Raw genomic sequence first — 22,043 nt, 5'->3', positions numbered from 1 at the left:
CACACAAAACCTGAGTGAGAGGGGCTCCAGCAATGGTACAAGTCCATTTAACTGTCACGACTTTTGGTAATTGGACTAACAAAACTATTTTAATGGTGGTTTGCAGCGAGAAGAACTGATCAAAAATAAGTTGTAAACTCAAACAGAGCACAAAGGGACATGGAGTGAATAGCCAACGAGATAGATACCAGACAAAAACAAAACCTGCTCTTCATTAGTGAGCATACTCCCAGTGAGAGAACACAGTGGACCACATTATGTATAGGGCTCTACTTTGGTCCCATTTTCTTTCAAGAAGGGATTCAGACCTTTCAGCATGTCGGTCAACACTATCCCCCCCTTCACTACCTCTGTCTCACATCCTGGCTCTCCCTTGACCCCTGATTGAGAGAAATAATCATCATATCGTGTGGCTGTAGCCTTTTGAAAGACTTTCTTTGGATATACTGACATCAAAACCTAAGTTGGCCAAGTCCATCTTTTAATGGGAGGACATATGGTTTAGGTTTTGTGAGTCACAGGGCCATATAGATGCTGAAGTTTGTTTTTGGGATTGCGTGGGATTGTATCTTCAGGTCTTGGGCCAAAATCTTCCAAACAATCAACTACTGTCTGACAACACTAAAGGTCCGGGGAGCAACAGCCATTTTGGGGCCTTTGAGTGTAGCCAGCGGTAATCTATATCAGCAGAAAAGAATGTATCTATCTACACCACAACTCCCTTTTCCGAGCACTGGTTATTGTTTGCAGTCTGACTGGCAACTTCAGATGCAAGAATTAAGTTGCAGTTGGAAGAAGACTTTCCATCTTTGTTAGATGATAGCTGATGGGAGCTAGGATTGTCTTGTGTCCATTTTTATCAACTACAGATTTTGGATTCATTGGTATTTTCTTAAAGTAAAGTTCTTCAAGTCATGAGAAGTTCTACAGATAATAATTTGCTTACCTGCTCTCTCAAACAGCCGTTCTATATTAATTCTGGGTTTTTTTAATGCTGTAAAAAGAATGCTAGAAATAAGCACAATTAGATAGTGAAACAGACGTCCATTGAATTACTTTTTGGCCTGTTCATCAGCGTATTTGAAAGGGTAGTTGGCAAGTGTTGCTTTGTAGCCCGTGTTCTTCACCATGTTGCTCCATGTGACCAGTCTCTGGCCGATAGCTGTTCCTCGTGGCTCAAAACCCTGTGTGTGAAGAAATCGAGAAAAACAATAAGCTCAACGGTTTCCCATAAAGGAAGCAAATCAAAACACTTATGTACACAGTTATGCTGAATATTGTGAAATAACCACTTCATTCATCATACAGTAGCAGTCTATTCAATTTGACATGTCTAAGCATACTTTAGAAACATTGGACTTCTCAAGAGCTCTTGTTCCGCCCAGTATGAGCAAATACCAGCTGAACTGTCAACATTACATCTAATACATAAAGAACCTCACCCACTCAGGACTCAAGGGAAATCAAAAGGATGGACCCTGCTCTTCTGTTCTCACAGTTCTCTCATACAGTCAAAATACTCTTTAAATGAAGTGGAAAATCTGTGTCTCAAAACTTTGATTTCCTTTCCTTCAGTAAATATTTTCACTAAAAGGCTTAAGCTATGTTATTCTTCTTTTTGACTCCTCAGATCACACACCTAAGTATTCAGGTCTCTTTGTGGTACACCAGGGTTTATGACATTCTTCCAAAGAGGAAGGCAAGTTGGGTCAGTACTCACTCGCAGTGGGTCAGAGAAGTCCGGCAGGTCGGGCACCAGGATGCCAACTAGAGCACACACCACAGTGAGCACTGTGCATACCCCTAGCACCACCACAGGCCAATCAGCGATCAGCTCGGCATAGCTGAAAGTAAGGAGACTTTAGGTTAGAGCACAGTGGCAACAACACTGGAGGCTACTCGACCTCATCCTTCTTTAGGTATCTGTCGTCTCGGGTCTTGTTGTGTATAAAATTACATTTTATTAATGAGAATACTGACGGTGAGCATTTCTGAAGAAAAAACTTAAACTATCTATTAAATAAAACTTTAAGTTAGAGCCATCAGAGTTCATGGCAGCATACTCGGAGAAATGAGGAGATCTTAGCTGCTTGTGGGGGGAGCTCAGGTACAGGGAGACTCACTCTCATGACTCACTATTAAGGAATGACAGTTCAGTGGGAGCAATGATTGATGGATGACATGAATAAAGGGAGAGGAGGGGAGAGCTGAGCTGAGCAATCCAAAGCATCAACACAGGAGCAACAATTTTTGGCAGCTCTTACCTTTTGGGGAACCGAAAGGGCCTTGCGGGGCTGAAAAACAAACAAAGAGGGAGATAAATCAGCTTTTCATTCTGAAGTCTGGCAACACTCAAACCAAAACAGATCTGCACTGACTTTTGAGAAAGAGTGTACATCTTTTGTTCATAAGCCCATAAAGCCCACACCTTTCAATTTTTCCAGCAGCAGTAGCAGCACAGACGTTGTGTGTAGGAACACTGAAAGAGTTCAAATTGAATCGGCTTTCAAAAGAACTTCACAGTGAACTCATCGTGAAACTCTTCACTCCTTTCAAAACGTGTTCACATGTCACAGTCGAGCTTTCAGGCCTTGTGTTTCTAAGCTTACATGTGCCACACACGTACATTTAGGCTTTAGACAGGAAATAGAGATTCACCTAACAGACTCACATGGATCTGAAACTTTCTGTTGCTCTATCCAGTGTCATCAATCAATAATAAGAAATAGTACACTATACCTGTAGGCTCTGACGGCAGGAAAACATTCATTCAAACACACCTTAGGTGGTGTCGGTGGCCTAGTGGAATAGGGAGTGCGGAGATTGACAAAGATCTGTGGATATTCTGAAGTAATTTAAGGGCATTTTACATCCAAAGTCCCAAAGATTTTTGTATTTTTTCCTTGATCTTGCTTGGGCCCAAACTGCAATTTGCAGTAACAATGGAAAAATATTTTTCTTTTATAAATAACTGGTAAATGAACTGGAGTCAGAGGTCAGATATTAACCTGGGCTGCCCGCTTTGAGGAATGTAGCCTCTGTACATGGGGCTCACAAACAGACCACTTGACCACAGGTGCCCCTAAAAGCGTTTTTTACACCTCAGGTCACACTAACCCATTCACAGAACATTCACTCACTGACTGCAGGGACTGCTATGTAAAGTGTCCACTAATCCATTCATACACTTTCATACGCCGCAGCAGCGGGAGCAATATGAGGTTCAGTGTCTTACCAAAGGACACTTTGACATGTGATAGCAGGAGCTGGGGATCGAACCCCTACACTTCCAGCTGAGAGAGCACAGACTCTACCACTGAGCCACAGGCGATAGACCTTTAACAATCCCTAATGAAAGACACACATATCCATGTGAAATAGCAGCAAAGGGAAAACGCTGCTCTAATAATCTAATTCTTTTCACTGTTCTCCGTTTCTTGGCTTTCCATGTATGGCCTTGAACTGCAGACCTCAGAGCAGACATGGTCCAAAACTGTTCCAGGAAATAGTTGGACTGGATTTATTGAAGCGCTTTCAGGCATATCTATTTGTCTACTGAGGATCTGTTTAGAATTTTGGCCTGCAGTGCATCAATCTGAATCTTGTTTTAGCCAAATGGAAATATGTGAAGCATACCTGAGTCAGCCGTTTGGCTGCAAATCTTAAACTATAAAGATGAGAGTGTTCAAGATTCCATCACGCCTACAGTCATAATTTGTCCCGTTCTCACAAAACTTAAGTCAACTTTCCGTACCGATTTGATGAATTTAAGATTTTGCAGACTGAGAATATCAGTTGATGCTAAGGCTTTTATTTTGGGCTCACTTTGCATGTATTCTGTAAAACAAAGAAGGAATACAACACCAACAATCCCTATGCATGTGAAAATTATATAAGAGGCATCGAAGAGCGATAGAGGGATTGGGATGGTTGTCAGTACTTGGTAGTTACAGTAGCTAGCTATCAACCAACCAGTGGTTAGCTCTGATACCTCTCCAATAATGCATGTCCAAAGGTCCTGTTGTGCATGTATGTAATCAAAATGAAGCTTCAAAGACAGGATGGCTGACCTTTTGAACTCTCTGATCTCTATTTGTGACACTACCAAAGCAAACTTCAGTAATAGACTCTTACTTTCCTTAAACACTAACTTTTCATCCCTCACCTTCTCTCTCTCTTTTCATGGCCTCTGGCCTCTCTTTTATTTTCATTACCTCTCCCCCCGTCCCCCCGGCCCTGAGTAACCTTTCAGTGTTATTCCGTTTCCTAAAGGGAGAGTGTTTCTGGATCACTGGGTTAATTAATAAGGTAAACACAGACCACCAGCCACTTACTCAGCACTGTGCTGACAGAAGAGAGAAATAGAGAAGGGAGAGAGAGAGAGAGTGTGTGTGTGTGTGTGTGTGTGTGTGTGTGTGTGTGTGTGTGTGTGTGTGTGTGTGTGTGTGTGTGTGTGTGTGTGTGTGTGTGTGTGTGTGTGTGTTTACAGGTTGTTCACACTGTAGTGAATCTTTTCATGTGAATAAGGGATAAGAGAATAAACTTGAGGTTTGTCTGCACCTCACTGGGCTTGCCATGATAACTGGTCTCATATCTGGCAAACTGAGGGGCGTCCAAAACAGCCGTGTGGGGGAACCTTAAAAAAAATCTGCACGCTGCTGCTCTACCCAGATAATTCATACTTTAAAAGGACAGTGAGTGTGCTGACTTTTCTGTTTTCTGTGTAGTCTTTTTGTGGTTGTGCACCTGCAGTTTTATTACTCTTTGAGCTCCTTTTTGCTGTTTTGGACATTAACAGTTCAAAGCATGACTTTAACGCTGCTTTAATGCCTAGTCTGCGGTGTAAAGTGCACACAGGTGTGATGGATGGATGAAGTTGTATGCCATGTGCAGTGTTGTTTTATGTTCATATTTCTATTAAGTATATATTTTTATTATTTTTGACTATTTTCTGCTGACAAAATAAACCCCGCTCCTACTCAGACCACACAGAGTTCAACCTTCAGACAGTGTGACATTAAAGGTAGTGTGAAGAGAGACCTGGACAAACATTTCTTATGTTTCTCATGTGTTTTATGTCATCAATCATGTGTAACTACATTAAAATATATGTTAGTTAGCATGTAAAGCCCTGATAGCTACTTTGTAAGACGGAGGCTCACTCTCTTGTGCTGCCTGTGAATCACACAACACCTTACGTGCACTGCTGTGCCAAGATCATCAAAAAGAACCAACCTGTCATATTTGGTCCAGACGAATAAAGAAGCCCGACCCAAAAGGCCTCGCAAACAGTTGTTATTCTAAATAATGTGCAAAGCCTCATCAACCTGTGGCCTGGAAATACAGAGTACAGCGATAGATATCAGACGCACCCCTTCTGGTTGAGACTTGCAGCTGTGTGACAGAGAGTAGAGGAGTCCAACAAATGGAGAGAAGACAAAAGGAAAGAGTACAGAAACCCTGGATTCTAGAGTTTTGCAAAAACAAAAAATGAATTAGATTAAAAGCAATGGAATGCTGTGAGAGCTCAGAGAGTTCAACACTGTGCAGATATTTCAGGTCCAATAAAGATGTTCCTACGCATTAATCCAACTGATAAAATGTTGCTAAATCGCACACGACAAGCTGCTCTTCACGTAGGAGTTGTTGTGTTTCCATACAGTTCTTTCCATGTGTCGTAGCAACCAAACCACCTGGTCCCTATAAATACTAAAACAAAAATTAAACTTGCTCAAGATAGTAAAAGCTGACCTTTACTGAGAGACAGCTACAGAAGGAGTACGAAAAAGGAATTCTTGCTATCTGACAAGGAATGAATTTAAACCAAACTTGTGGTTGCCATAAACAACAAGAGCTGTTGTTAGAGGCATCTGTGGAAAGGGCAGAAACATTTAACTCCAGGAGAGCGGAGTGTGAGCAGGGGGAGGTTAAATATACAAAGTGACCCCTGAATGTTTGGCTGTCAGTGAAGGGTTGTGCAACTAAAGCAGGGTCATCAGTGAAGGTAGAAGCAGGTCAGCTGAGCCTCAGGTGCCCCGAGGATATACATGTTCTGTCTTATTTTACCCTGAAGAAACAGCTTTCTTACTGGACTGCATTTAACATAGCTGTGAACTTTCAGCCCTCAAAGAGCCTGGAGACTATAGAGCCAAATGATATGGCCTATAAATAAAACACATTAAAGCAAGAATGTGTGACTTTATGATCCAGTAGATGTCGCCCTTGAGCACCAGCGTGAAACCAAAACAAACTGCTGTTTGGCGACACCTCCGACATACTGAAGCCACCGCTCTCCTGCAGCAACAAAACTCTAACCTCCCTCCAATCGAGTTCGTACGGAGGAGTTTCTTCTCACGTACTGTAGACAGGCATAGACTGAGAGAGACATTTACACACAGGACATACTTGATTTCTGATATTTAAGTGTCAAATGTTGCACATTCTTCCTGTAGGCTAGAATGAACAACAGTAAACTAGATGATTAATAAATATAAAACACCATTCCTTGCCTTCTCTCAGATACAAAAACACCATTTCCAGGAGAATAAATCTCAATAAGTGGGAGGTTGATAAGCCTTCAATGGCCTTATGCTTGTGGCTTTAAGATTTACCTTGACATTTTGTACTCTGTTTATGATACAATTTAGTACCTAAACTTTACTTCTGCTAGAATAATTGGTCCCCAAATCCAACCAAGAGAACCCAGCAACAGGGCCATCACACACATTGCAACCTCAATAGAACAGGGCATTCCACATCCACATCACCCCACTCCCCTTTGGGACAGAGGTACAGAGCACTGAGGTGCAGAAGGGGCTTGCCTTGTGAAGAGCCTGATCCCTGCTGTTATAGCTGCCCTGAACAGAAAGCCTCACTGAACAGGCCAGAGTGGGAACTACTGATTGTTGTTAAACACTGTTGTTTGTTCCATGCACTGTGGGAAAATAAAGTCTAAAACTGTAGCCCCCCCCCCCGATATTCATTCAACCTTTATTGAATCTCAAGAATTCATTGAAATTAAATCATGAGATTATATATAGTATATAGGTAGCACAATGAACTCCTAACATGCCTGTTTATTGTGGGTACAGTCACTCTGGTTATTTCATTAATCTATGTGCGTTTAACACCCACTTAAGCATAAACAAGAAAACGCACATTCATAACTTAAACAAATTCTTTGGCACAGCTTCTCATTAAAGCAGCTGCAGCAAAGGGACTATTGTATTTCACCAGTGCTGTGGCTTCAAGGCTGCTGGCACTAACACTCGCCAAACAGCTGACATCCGTAACAACATACATAATATGGCTGTAAGAGAAAGTCCTCCAAAAGACACACAGATATAATCTCCTTTTCTAACAGAATCACAGAGTAAATGAAGAGAGAAATGATGGGAAGCTGAATCTTTTTCTTTCTACTCATTCTACAAAAACAGTTGATCTGATCAGGATTTGGTTCATTTCAGAAATGGGTAAAGAAAAAGAAAAAGGCTTTTTGATCGTTTCCTTTAGAGGAACATTAAGAAACAAACATGAGCTAATCTGGATTCATGTTTTGTGAAGCAGAGAAAATGCACATGAAAAGATCTCCTCAAAAATGTGACGTTACAGTTTATCAACATGTGAGTGTGTGAGAGACTAAAGTGTCTTGTGATCTCGGATGTAATCCCTCTGCTAATCTGGCTGATCAGTCTGGAACAGATCAAACTGCTATCTGTCAAAACCTTGTCGGTGTCCATACCCTGAAGTTAAAGATGGTCTGAGGAATATAAAGTATCCTAGGTTGCCTGTTCATGAACGTTATTTTAAGGCTACCACTAAAGTACAGTGAACCTGTTAAAAGGGGTGAAGACTGGTGTTAAAGGGAGACGAGGTCTAAAGGGTTTTACTTCATGTCTGGGTTCAAGGTAAAACTTCACATCTGAGGCACACTGTAGTTTCTAAATATGTCAGGAGGTGCGACACTGCGCCTCCTCAGGACATCAAAAAAGTTGAGCACTGATGAAACGTTTGCTGCCGTTTTTATACACCTTTCTGCACTGTAGCACTTTAATATTTTTTGACCCCTCATGTCTTCATTAAAGACACTATTCCAGCATCTATCTCCACTGTGGACCTTTTGTGGCTTTTTAGGCCAGTGGAACAAATGTGCCAGAATCTCCTCCTGCAATTTTTCAGGTATATAGTTTCCTGCATGAAATCCTGTGGTCTCTATTCCTCTGTCTCACATACACACTGAACAGTAAAGGAGGGGAGTTGGAGATAGAGTTCGATTTCATTTGCAAATTGATGATTGAATCTAGTGCTGATTGGTATTGGAAACAAATTACATTAGGATATTTTTTCTTCTTCTGCAATATACGAACTACAAATAAACTTTTGGCTTGCAATTGTGTTACTTAAACGTCATCAAGCATTTCAAAAGAGAGAATTTCAATTTTATAACCTTTAAAATAAAGTGACCTGACACACCTCACAACAAAGCCCTCACCTTCAGAGAGACCACAGAGAGCTGCCCCCTCAGGCAGCTGGTTCTCAGACAGAAACCCAATCAGAACAAACTCAACTATTAAACAACGTTAAGAAAAAGTACTTCACACATTAGAAAGACCAACAACAACAAAAAAACAGAGAATATTACATTGTTATCTGGCTCTAAATAGAGATTGCACAGTGGCAGAAAACCTGAGTCCTGTGACTGATACCAAACTGAGGAAATGTTTGACCATACAGACTCAGTGAGCATGGCCTCGCCATCGAGAGAGGACGCCACAGACAGACCTGGCTCCCCAAAGAGAACCTGCACCCAACAGGAGGTGGAAAGGGAACTGCATTTTTTAACTACCTATCCAATGTACCAGGACATCAGAGACACTAATACTTCCCACTGATCACAAACACACAAAAAGGATTTAATAATATGAACAACAACCAAAAACCTCAGTACCTGTTGGGTGATGTACATCGATGTGCAAACACTGCAGCACGTTATGTGAGCTGCTGCGACCACAAAAGAGCACCCAACAGCTTCAAAACCAGCATGAACCATACAGCCTAACGTCTGAAACATCTGCACCATCATCTGTACTACCTGTGTACAACTGGACATGAGACCGTTCTGTTCCACCTACCTTCTTCCAGGTGCCTGGTTCTGGACGTGCTCCTGCCAACGCTGGTGATGTTGTTGATGGAGACAGAAAGGTGAAGAAGGATGGGGATGGGGGTGAGAGTATGTGCAGGCAGAGTGGCAGCACAGGCAAGCCGAAGTGGTCCCATGGTTGGGAATGGAGCTAGCACCTGGACCTGCTCCTGGATTCTGTAGGCGCAGACACTCCTGCTGTCCACAGTTGCTGCACAAGGGGGACTGGAAGTGACACTGCTGGCAGCAGAATGGCGGGGTATGGAGATGAGTGGAGGGAGCGCACGCAGAGAGGCTGGAGGGTAGGTGGCGTTTGCCCAGCCTCTGAGAGTCTGTGACTGTGGGGGTGGTAGCAACGGCAGAGGACGGGGGAAGGTATGTCAAAGATCCGTTCTGTTTGAGCACACCGCCATTTTGGGTCGGTCTGTTTAATCTTTGGATAACATGAGTTTTTTGCTTCTTCTGTTGAAAATGAGATCCTCCAATTTTCTCCCCTATAACACTTTGATCTCCATCTGCTGTAAGATGTTCATCACTAGAGGCAGCTGTGAGAGGGTCTTGACAGTTTTTATTCAGTGTGCTGCTACTTGACGGATCGTTTCCAGTGGCACTGAGGGGATGGTGCTCTCCGTTGCTGAAGGCCGTTGGGTATTCAACTGCATCGCTCAGGGCCATTATCTTCTCCTAGTGGGCCTGGCGAGGACACGCTCACTCTTCTGAAAGAGAAGAAAAAAATCAGAAGTTAGTGCACACACTAGTACGTTAAAAGCTGCTGGAGGTAAATTGTTGTGAATTGCATGTTCAAATCTAGAAATCCTTTCTTTGTCAAGTAGTGACCATATTAAAGTTACTTTTCAGCACCATGATTTCTAAGTCAGGCTCCAATGGGAATGTCCATTTCACACATTGAACACTCATTTTAGATGACAGCTAAGAGCTAGGCTGACTTTAAGCCAACTATAACCTGCTGTTATCAGTGTGTAGTGTAAATGATGTTTACCCTTGTCACGGCCCATGTGATGATGCTTGTGTTGCTTCTAATTCCTGTTTCTGTGGGCCAGTCGGCAATAATGGACAGCTCACTGAGCAGAGAAGGCGGAGAAGGTTCAACATCTTTGGCTCTGACAAGTAGTGAGTGGTACCAAAACTAAGCACAGAAATCTGTGTTGTGTTTCGACTCGGTAAGTTCCGGACGTGTTGCTATGGTACAGGATTTCGGTACCCATCCCCGGGTCACAGTTAATGATATCGTTTCATCCTCGTAGTGGGCGATGTGGAAAAAAATGTGTGTTTTATGGAAGGATCAAAATCAGGATTTTATCGCTATTCTTTTTATTTTGATGACTAATTTGAAAGTTAGTGACCAGAAAAACCGAAATTACTTACTCAAATGCACAAATGCTGTGCTTACAAGTCTGTTCTTAAAACAAGTCATTTGCCTTCAGCAACTACCTGTTGGTACATATATGAAATAGTTAAATAATTGGCATTTAATAGTGGGCAACATAAGGTAAGGGTACGGGGTCCCGAACATTTCTTTCCCTGCATTCTGATCAATCTTTCATTCTCTGCACTATAATAATGATATGGTCTCAAGTCCTCCATGACCACGTGTCTTTTCTATTTCCACAGGTTCATGCTCCTAGTTCACAGTTCATCAGTACATTTTCACAAGTCCATTTGCCATGAGAATAACTCTCAGCTGTAATATGATGAAATGATGTAGGTTATACACGCCTTACAACTACAAGTTAAAGGGATGTTTAAAGACAGGACCACAGCAGAGAAAACATGGCTTAAACTCTAAAAATTAAAAAGAGCATCAGTTAACGATCACTGTTCTTTAAGGCGGTTATAAATCAGTGACACTTACGTTACCTCATTAGCTTTTAAAATGTATTTTGTCTTTATCTGTCCTTTTATGCCTTGCTGCAAAACCAATTGCCATTCGGGGACACATATAGTCCAAGTTGCATTCACAAACAAACACTAGTTTTCACTTTATCCAAACCAGACAGATATTTTGCAGCTAAATGGATGTGCTTGCATTTGGGCGCCGAGCAATACATCACACCACCCTGTTTTCCCCATTCCTCAAAGACATGTATGCCACATGTACGACCAATACGCTCTGCAACAGCTCAACATGAGTGAGCGGTGAAACATGAGTATGACAGCCCTCTCAGGTCAAGACTGGCTGGGAGGACGGCCGGGGTTGAGAAAAGAGGAGGAAAGAAGGTATATGTCCGGAGCCTGGAGAGCTCAGAATAGCAGAGTACTGAGGAAAGCCCAGATGAAGTCATTAGTCTGGCTCCCACAGCTGTCAGGAGCCTTAAAGAGGCAGGATGCAAAGTCTGCAAAGTTTTTTAAAAATCAAGTATGAAAATACAGAGGAAATAGCTGAATGTACAACCTAGTGTTCTCTCTGATGTTTGCATTTACAGGAATTCTGCCAGTGACTTGTGTGTGTGTATATAAGAGTGTGTGTGTGTACCAAAGCAGAGCGTTGACAGGCAGGTGAGACATCTAGGGCAGACTGTTGTGGACTCAAGCAAAGTCTTGAGCCTCTCTACGAAACAAAAGCTGACAGCTGGTTCAAGCGGCACAAGAAAACGACTGAAAGAGGGGCTTAAAATATGCTTCGAAAACATTTTGTCTTTTTGTAGGAACAAAAGTTTAGCAGATGTTCTTGGTCAAATAGATCCACGACAGGACAAAAAAGGACTACATTAGCTTTGCAGCAAGTCCAGCCTGGTAGTTATTAACCATAAGAGAAAAGAAGGTGATACTAGAAACTGACTGGGTGAATGAAGAAGATCTGTTTTCAGGATGTCCTCCTGCTCTCTGATTACTTAACCTCGCCCTCTTTGGGGTTATAAAGCATCACATCTGGATTGCTGTACTTAAATTACCTTTTAGAAAACTTTACCAGGGACACATAAAGGACAGCAAATGATGTCTCTGATATGTATTTTATTCCCTCAACAGCAATCACGAACGACAGCGACATTTATACCTCCCAATTCAACGAGAGCAAACTGTAAGTGTAAGGTTAACTGAAAGTACAGCTGTTCTGATTGGCTGTTAACCTTTATTAAAAGAAAGCAAGTCCCTCCAAGTCTATCCAACAGATCACACTCAGACTTTCAAATGAGATGAAGAGTATATCTCCCACTTCTTTTTACTATAAAACATGCAGCTTCATGTGATTACTTGCCAGTTAGAAAAGCTCGACAGTCCTTCTAAAACCCCCACATGTCCTTGGCAGGAAGAAGCATTCAGATTTGAACCTAACTCGACCAAAAAACCAATATATGTAATGATTCCCAGGGCGACTGGTTAGGAAAACCACAGGTGATGACAAAGCGCTTCTTCTGCTGTCTTTCATGTTAAGTTTATGATTATGGGGTGCGAGAGAGATGAAGAGACCTTGGGCGACAGGCAGCTACACAACACACGGCAAGGCATCCTGCATCCCTTTAATTAAAACTAATAGGCAGTAATTACAAGGAATCAGTCAAGAGACTGTCAATAACGCCATTGCTTTGAATAATAATATCAACAAAAACAACACCAGAAGATGTCCTGGCTAGGTACTTAAAGGCTAGACATGGCTTCAGGACACATTCTGTTTCTGGTTGTCAGGAGGATTTTTGACCCCCTCACTCTTTCACGGCTTGGCTGTTAAGCATACCAATTTGACAGTGCTGGCTCAAGGCAAATAAGGTGAACATAGCGAGTAACCCTGCTGTTCTTTTTTAATCACTCCATCAACCCAGGGGTCCAACACAATAATAAGAATGACAAGAGAATCAATGATGTGAGAATAGGAAGTAGCCTTTTCATTTAAAAAAAAGATTTAAGCATGTTAAAAATCACAGTGGGAATGAAAGTTTTGAAGCACAGCATGAAAACATTCTCCTTCAGATTTAAGGAGGTTAAAGTTATTGCCATTTCTTGTAAGAGACAGTCGTGATAAACGTATGAAGTATTGAATATATTCGCACAGCATTTCTTCTTGGAGTCCACTAATAGCTAAATGTCTCAATTAAATATTGACTATTGATTGTTATTGATTAATGTGTGCTTCTTTTCAGTGTATTAAAGTCAGCTGCGTACATCGTGCATGTGACCTTAATGGGAAAAAGAGGTTAACTGGTTTGCTTCGGGCAGACACACTGGCGCTCCACGCCTGAGACCCACGGATCCCAACTTACTCACAACTTCCCACATCTTGACTTTCTCTCTACTTCAGAATAAAAGGACGCATCGAAGAAGCACACATGGTTGCGACTCAAAGACGTTTGTCGTCTAAATGAGTCCACGAACTCCGTCAAAACTTTGCAAACAGGGCAGCCCGAAAAGAAGTAGCCCGTTTTCATGATATCCTACCTATCGTGTTTTGTGTGTGTGTGTGTGTGTGTGTGTGTGTGTGTGTGTGTGTCTCTGCGTGCTTTACCTTCGGTGGCTTCAGCGGCGTAAGGCGCTCCGTTATTACTGCGTAAAGTTTAAGAGTCCTGATGGTCCGAGTCGAAATATTCGCGAGTTCCTTTCAAACAAACAGCTAACCCGTAAAAAAAAAAAAGCAGCAACACTTGTGAAGAAGAAGAGCAGGCGGGCTGCTTCTCATGGGAGTGTATCCTGCGAGAATGACAAACAGCCACAGGCACACACACACAACACACAAGCCCCGGCTCCCTGCTCTCCCTCTGGAGGGACGGAGGCAGGAGGAGGTGGGCTAGGAGTGCACAGCAGAGCACTGATAGGACGGTCACAGTGTCAGCTTTAACCCGCTCACTGCCACACCAACACGCTACTGGATCGCGTCAATTAAAATGAGATTGAAAATAACAATAACATAGCCAAAGGGAAAGCTAAACAGTTCGGTAGAGTAGCATCATCAAAAAAGCTACAAAAAGGTTTAAATGAAATATCTGACTATTAAGATTAAACACAACTATAACTGAAGAGGGAGCAATGAAGCCCTATTTGTTAGGCAGCTGGGACTCATGAGTTCTGGATGTTCACTATCATCAAATCATTAGAGGTTTTATCCCCGCCTGTTCCAGTCTGTATGTAAAAGTTTCCCTGCACATAAGATAGCCCGTCTGTTAGAGTTTGGTATAAAGCTGTGTGGATGTGATTATTACATTAAACCCTGTGAGAAATATGGGAATCAATCTTTTTAGGCAATGATGCAAAGACTAGGTTCAATTCAACCTCAGCATCCACAAAGACAAACAAACCAGAAATTACATGAGAGAAACCGTTTAGGTTAAATACAATGAGTGATACTCAAAGTATTTTTTTTCTCACACAGAAGAGGCTGTAAATGTTCAATCATGCACTTGCTTTTCTGTAAGATCTTAACAATGAGAGTAAAAGCCTGACTGAGAAAGATGATTGAGTACATCCGACCAGAAGACACCAGAACATAAAGCTTTAAAAGAAGGGCTCTGCCAGATAAAAACTATGATGACATTTTTAATCGAGATAAATCACTAAATTTAAGAAATTAATGACAAATCACAATTCATAATTGCATGTTTGAAATGCCATAATTTCTCATTCAAAAAATAAAATTGTTAGGCTTTAATTATGATTTTTTGTGCTGTCTTAAGCTGAGAGGGTTACAACATTCACTTAACTTTGAAAAAAGGAACTCGTTACGGATCACAAACTAAAGTCAAACAGCTCAAAGGTAAATGTTTGATGTCACAAGGTGGATATAACTTGGACTCGTCAGCTGAGCTGTCTGAACATCTTATAAAGCCAGTAGTTCAGCTTTGTCATCATCTTGACATTACTTGTGATACAAGTTAAAACAAATGTACCATTGCCTGTTCTGATTGGCTGCAAGGATTTTAATATATTCCTGCAAATGGAATATATAATATATACAGCCTTACACATTATACCACCAACAACAATAACATTATTAGGTATGATTTTTACAAGCAGTATCGGTATCTATGTTTCAGAATCGGATCTGAAAAGAAAAAAAGTGGGTCGGTGCATCACCAATATGCTACTGGCCTAAGATACAATAGAAACAAGCATGTAATGATTCAAAGATGATGGTGGAGGTTCAGACTTGACTTTTACATTAGATTCAGTTCAGATGGTTTGACTGAAAAAAGCAGCACGTCCAACAAAACATCTGCATCTGTTATTTGCTCATATCCCAGCGAGTGGTTATTAAAACGAGCCAGTCTCATATCTTGTGATTATATAAACATAGATTATTGAAATAAAACCAGTACAAACATTTTAAGTTGAACTTAAAACTACATTATAAAAAGGACATTTTATGAACGGAAATGTTCAAAGCTTATGATGCAGTAAACAGCCTCTATTTATCTCAAATCTAACCACATAATTACTTCACAAGGCCACACCTGTTCTCAATCGGCAGTTACCTTAAATCAAAGATTACAGCCGAAGAGAGGTGTTGGCTCCTCTTCAAGGTTCAGTTTAATAACCACTTTACAATCTCCTGCCTCTTTCCCTTCTCACTGAAGTCAACAAAAGCTCTTGGTAACTGTGGCTTCATTCAGACTGAAGGGGGGGGGGGGGGGGGGGGAGTATCAATACATCCTCAGGCTACTATTGATAAAAAAAATAAAAACCCATCCATGTATTTGTTATTGAATTAAGCTTTTCTAATGAGAAATAACAAGTTATATAAACAGAAAGAACCTGTTCTCTCTTTCACCTCCAGTAAAGAGCAGTGCACATCCATATCTCAGCATTATGATCCAGAGTCAGTCCTGAGCAGGGTCAGATGGTCTGAATGTGATATGACTGCAAGAATTAATTGTATTGATTAATTTTTGCTTAAGCCACATGTCAAATATATTTGTTTTTAAACATATAGTGGACATTCCAGTTTTTCTTTGCAGTTATTTTATCATCAGACTGTCCAAGAAGTCTGTGCTCTAGCTTATTGGAGAGTGAATTGTAGTTTGAATGTGTAAGTACTAATTAACAGGTAACACCTCACTGTGCCTGGCCTATTAGACAGTTCAGTGTTAGTCACATGAACTGTTTGTTGTGGCCCATGAATGGCAGTCAAGAGACTGTTGACCTTTCACTCAGAGAGGACCGCTGGCCAAAGTGATATAAAGAATGTCTCTTTTAGAGGAGCAATATGATCAAATGACCTTACTATATCCTCAGACATTAAGGAAACACGCTATGTTGAAGTGCTGGCTTCTGTGACAACAATGCAACAACGTCCTCCTTCGAAGTTTAGATTATGGTCCTGAATGGTTTTGACCAGGAAGAGTAGGTGGTTTAAGAAACCCACACACAGCCGTTTTGGAGGCCCCTCAGGTTGTTTGGCAAACAAAGAATCAACAGGTAATTAAGCAAACTGGTTCAGATAGAAGTGATTGTACCCGACCTAAAAAGCATTTTTCTAATAAGCCCCAAAAGCAGAGATAAAACTAGGATAAAAATTGGAGATGCTTTTCAAAAATAGAGAGGTTAGAGCACAGAAAGGTTTCAAGACTGCTGCAGAGCTAAACACTGAAGCTTCTGTGTCCGCAACATGGACACACAACAACAACCTTTCTAGAGAGGACAGGGCGACTCTCTCCAATGTTTTGAATTTGGACTTCAGTACCCATTTTAAACACTAGGTGTCAAGTTACATAATGCTCCTATAGGTCAATAAATGTATTTTTATTTCAGATGACACTTACTCTCCAACTCGACATCTGAAGGATTGAGTGGAGAGTTTGAAAAGTTCAACAAGCTGAAAAACCTTGTGCATATAAAGGCTGATTTAGTGTTCAACTTTGATAACTACAGCCTTTATCAACCCCTCGCTCTTATCCTAGTCAACCATCTCGTACAAAAAAAATTGATCCAAAAAAACAAAGACTGCATCGGAGACACTTCTTTTATACCGTTTTGCTTGTCTGGTGCCTGACATTATTTGGATCACGTCACTAGACTGTAAAGAATCCCTGCGATGGTAATCACTTCAACATGATGATTGGTATATTCTCTGTACCTGTGCTGTAGCGTTTCTGTGCAAAGAAAGGCTGCACTGCTTAAACATTTTCAAATGTGAAAAAGAATTCCAATGTTTAAAAAAACAAGCACTTTTTGTTCACCAACGCAGCCCACTCCCATAATTTGGGGACAGGAGTGCACTGTATATGTGAATGAGTCTTACAGTGATCTAATGTCTGTGTGCTGGACGCAGGATTGTAATTGGTTTGGACACAGGGAAGAAGGTTTTCTAGAGGCTGTCAAGACATTGCACATATCCCTGAATGTGAGAGAACAAATAGCAAAAGTGAGAAATGAGGTGGGGGAGTAGATCATTTTTTATAACAGAAACAATCACTGTATTTTACTGAATGAATTGAAGAGAGAAAATGCAAACAGGCTCACTAAGCCAGCCTGGCTAACGTGGCTTTTTGTAGGTCTGAGAAGAGGAAATCTGGGACACTCCATCTCTTTAACACCTTGTTGGTGAGGACTGACTTCTCCCACCAGCTTAGCACAGAGCCCCCTGCCATCTTCCTTGAAGGGTCCATATGGGCCTGGGGAACCACTAATAACCATGATTTTAAATTTAGGAAAATGAGGGCTAATGTGTAAACACATGAGCAGAGCTAGATTTAGCAGTCAAGAGGATGTGCCTGTTTATTGTAAGGACATGGTTTAATCCATGGGCTTTTCTACTTATGAGAAAAGCATCCACAGTGGTTTCATCTGCAGCTCTCGGTGTATTCACAGTATTACGTATGGTGAATACTACAATGGTTTTTAACTGGACTCAAGTCTTATTTGGGCCTGCTGTAACAACGTGTTTGCTAGTCAAAGTGTCTATTTAGGAAAATAAAATATTTTCTTGACTAAGCATTTTCCGCAGCTCGCATTTTCCTGCTGCATCGCCATGCATATTTCAGTTGCCGACCAACTGTGAGTCATCTTTACACCTCCGAGCTTTTAAACTAAGAGCAGGAAAGTGGTATATCAAGGAAGGTAGCTTAACACGTTATCCATGCTACACTATCCTTATGTTTATTTGAGTTAAATATAAACCTCTGTATCAACTTACATAAGCCAACAAAGTTAAATGTGCTACAGTGGCGCAAAGTATTTATTAGGCTAAACAGGCCGCAAATTCATTTTTACTCCATAAGCCAAAAACCAAACAAAGCCGTGAGGTTTTATAATTGCAAACAGATCTAATACTGGTCATCTGTGATTATTTGGCATGGGAATAAGGCACTGAGAATTAGGAACAGAGGCCTGTTGTGAAACAGCTTTTTTTTTTTTATCACATTAAGATAAGCACATTTTGTCATAAAACTAGGCACATTCTCCTATGCTGGTTTTTATTAAGATTTCAGATGCTGCGAGGAGCTTAAGGGCAGCCTCAGGACCCGATCACACCAAGACGCGTCATGCTCGATGCAACGGCTCCAAAAACGCCTGAGCGCATCTGGGGGGATAAAACAGCTGGGAGTGCCTTTAGAGCGTGGCGGCGTGTGCATATCCACGACCAAATAGAACATTACAGTAGAGCGCTCACTGTTACTTTGCTCCATGACGAGTAGGGGGAAATGTCATAAAAAGCAGAGGTAAATCCTACAACTGGATTTGATTGGCTGTTTCAGCCAAAATTGAAATTGAAATGTTTTTAAATTTTTTTTACAAACGCCCAAGAACTGCTAGCGCCCGGCAATCGCGCTGTAGCACAGGAAAAAAAAAAGGCATTTCTGTCGATGCTTTTCTAGTCTCTTGACACAGATCATTCATCTCTGTTACACCTCCACTCAGACTCTCCCTCCTTTCTTGTCCCAAGGGGCCTGGGCAACTTCCTGGTCTGGGAAAAGTTCAATCAAAAGTCTCCTTTCCTTTAGTCCTTCAGATGGAGAGAGCATGAGAGGAACAGACAGACCAAGAGAAGAGAAAGTAAAGATTGGAGAGTCGTGGTATGCATACACATGTGCAATGGTTCAGCATTCGAGAAGTGTGTTCAAATCTAAATGAGTTTGAACAGTTGTGGTTTGATCTAGGACACAAACAGGGTGACAGGGAAGCAGTACAGAATGAAAAGAAGACGGAGAGACAGACAGACAGACAGACAGACAATCCACACAAAGCCCTGCTTAGGAGGAATTTGGTGGACAGTTGTTTGTGTGTGTGAATTACTGGAGGAGAGTTCCTCTTCAAGGGGTCTAAAGCTAGCGTTTACTCAAAAAGGGAAAAGCCTTTGAGGTACTACGCAAATATACACCCCCCCCCCCATCCCATCTCCTCCAGTGATGTTAATTCTCTATCATTGTAATTCAATACAGCCGAAGAATAAGTACATCACTGATAATGATTATGAGCTCTCTTTTATAGTTTATTTATATGAAGAGCACAATAATGAGCTCCATTATTAGAAGGGCTTCAACAAAATACCTTCATCATCGAGTTGCTAATTGCTAACATAGCTTTGTCTTCTTGCTTAAGAGCTCCTGACTTTTCTTTACTTTACAAACCTCCAAACCAGGCGAACATGAAGGTTATAAATCCATTTAGAAATGTAAAAAAAACGAATCAGGATAACTGTAGTTTGGAAATGTGAACATTAGAGTCATGAAGGACACTAAAAAGACCTTAATACTGCAGCACATGAAGTCTTACAGTAATATTCTGAAACAAAAATGGGCTTATGGCTCTGGAGAGAAACTGTGATCAAACCTGAAACATCACATCCATGTGTCAAATTTCTCCCGGGCCCTCAGGGCCTCTGAGGCGTGGGGACTAGATGCCTCGGGGAAGCAAAAGTAAAAGGTAAAATATCATTACCTTATTTTGTGTGGCTGAAAATGTTCAGGGGGTGTTAGATCACATCCTGCTGTCATAAACCTTTTGGCAGACAGAAATACTGGGACAGAGGCAGAGGTGTAGGGAAGGACAAACTGAGAGAGAGAAGCTGAGGAAAGGATGGATAGAGCGGAAGTGTGAGAGGAATGGATATGTGGAGGAAGTCGGGGAGAAGGAGATGGCGGAGAAGTGATAAAACACTCCCTTTTTTCTTCCCTCCGATTACAAACCCCAGACCGGGGAGAAATATTGAAGCTTTTGTGTCACTGCAGTGTCACCACAGTCAGCAGCTGGAATGCAGACTAGGGAAGTCTAGAAACTCCCTGACCACTTCAAAGCACGGCCTCAATCATGTCTGTCATCATCTGCTTTTTAAAGTCCTCCACGTTCTGACCTTATAACCTGGTCAGAATGAAGAGCTAAACTAACAGTTGTTATTCCTATGATCAAAGTTCATAATAAAGCAAAAAATAAATAAATGTGTCTTTTAATTTTGTCAAACAACTAAATACTGTGTTTTAAACCAGCAGGCCACATTTCAGAAGTTTCAGAATCATGAAACCTTAAGCAGTAATCTCTGCTCGGAGATGTTGTGGGCGTGTCTGTTGACATGTGCCAAAACCAACAAAAAAATGCTACAATCTGATAATGGAGGGTTCATTCAGCTGCTCTGCTGGACCTAAGCAGCCTTACATATTTGAGCCGCCAAAGCCAGAATCAGATTTGGAACCTTAGGGCAATGACCTTCTCATCCTTTGGGAATTTCAGACCAAGCTTTCTTTCAAATCCTGGCAGCAAGAGAGGACGCACTCACAAAAAGAGAAAGGCATTTCTAGCTATGGAAAAACTGCCGACTGTATCGTGGAAACTTGTAGAAACTTGTGATTGAATGGGATAAAGGAAGATACAATAGCGCCCATTATGAAGTTCCTGCTCAGAGCGTGGCATTTTTTTTTAAAGCAGAGGAACTTTCAGGCTTTCAGAACATTTTCTATTAGTTTGACTTCTTGTAGTATTTAGAATCACTGGCAGAGCTGTGAGTGTAATGACTGAGTGGATGTGTTGTTGGATCACAGGCCGTCCTGACAGCATTGAAAGACTCAGCTGCCTTGCTCAAAGCCTGTCTAAATCAACAGAACCACCAGTTGTTTGAGGGTTTCTGACACATGATGTTTGTAAAATGATATAACACTAACTGATGGTGATGCTATCTGTTGAATAATCAAAACAAGTGTCAGTTACAAGTTAACGTCAAATCCTTATGGTGAAGAACGATTACATTGTTGTTGTTTAAGGCAAGACTGTTCTTAATCCATCATACAAAATGATTTTGTGTTTATGTTGCGTTAAGTAAATCAGTGTTAAATGTGTGTGTGGGGGGGTTACATATTTTTTTGCTGATGTAGCTCCTTAGAAACTCCTTTACTGTAATATGTCTAAGTTTACACCTACAGCAGGCTGTAGGGTAACACTAGTAATTATATACTGATTATTGTCAACCACAAGCTGATACATGCATGATCAATGCAGATGAGGGGAGAGACATCGTACATATTTTTTTTTACAAATCTTGTTTTCTACTGCAGAATACAGTACATATTGTCTTTGCAATATATGTTTATGTTCTTTACTTGTGGTAAGCTACTTTTTTTGCTGTGCAGTATTCATTATCTGCTGTAAAACATAAACTTTGTACCTCTTACTTGAAGGAAAGTTGTTAGTTGTAGCTGCGGATGTCTGTACGTCTGTGCACTGTAACATTTCTAATTGGTTTACAATTGTATATTGATAATAAAGGCTTTCTATTCTATTCAAGATAAAGTAACCATCCACAATGAATTAACAATACTGTAGCACCCTTTTCTGTGTGTACGTTAGGGCTGAACGATTAACTGCGTAAGTGATAATATGGCCATTTGATAAAACAAGAAGGCAGAGTATGGTCTATGTGTTAGAAACACCCACATGTGTATTACAATGACTTGGTTTGAATTATATTACTACAGAGAGCCACAGATTTGTTGTTGGGGTGATTGTATGGAATATGGATGGATGAACTGTG

At 41.2% G+C, this 22,043-nt stretch overlaps 1 protein-coding gene across 5 annotated transcripts in view; it reads right to left on the bottom strand.

The window, feature by feature from the left end:
- disp1 (dispatched homolog 1 (Drosophila)) overlaps positions 1-22,043 on the bottom strand; it is a 61,177-nt gene that overhangs the window by 6,822 nt on the left and 32,312 nt on the right. For 2 of the 5 annotated variants that reach the window (XM_061052612.1, XM_061052617.1), the window contains exons 4-7: positions 9,132-9,852; positions 2,265-2,294; positions 1,721-1,844; positions 1,057-1,184 (exon numbers count right to left, since the gene is read on the bottom strand). In XM_061052612.1, the coding sequence (XP_060908595.1) occupies positions 1,057-1,184; positions 1,721-1,844; positions 2,265-2,294; positions 9,132-9,814 (965 nt within the window). In that variant the 5' untranslated portion in view covers positions 9,815-9,852. Of the gene's footprint in view, positions 1-1,056; positions 1,185-1,720; positions 1,845-2,264; positions 2,295-9,131; positions 9,856-13,598; positions 13,919-22,043 lie in introns of those variants that run through there. The other 3 variants (XM_061052616.1, XM_061052615.1, XM_061052613.1) reach the window with 3 other exon arrangements.

Source organism: Labrus mixtus, chromosome 12 (genome assembly GCF_963584025.1).
Source record: "Labrus mixtus chromosome 12, fLabMix1.1, whole genome shotgun sequence".
NCBI lineage: Eukaryota > Metazoa > Chordata > Actinopteri > Labriformes > Labridae > Labrus > Labrus mixtus.
The sequence above is the reverse complement of the archived record's forward strand: the minus strand, read 5'-3'. Positions and strand labels throughout refer to the sequence as shown.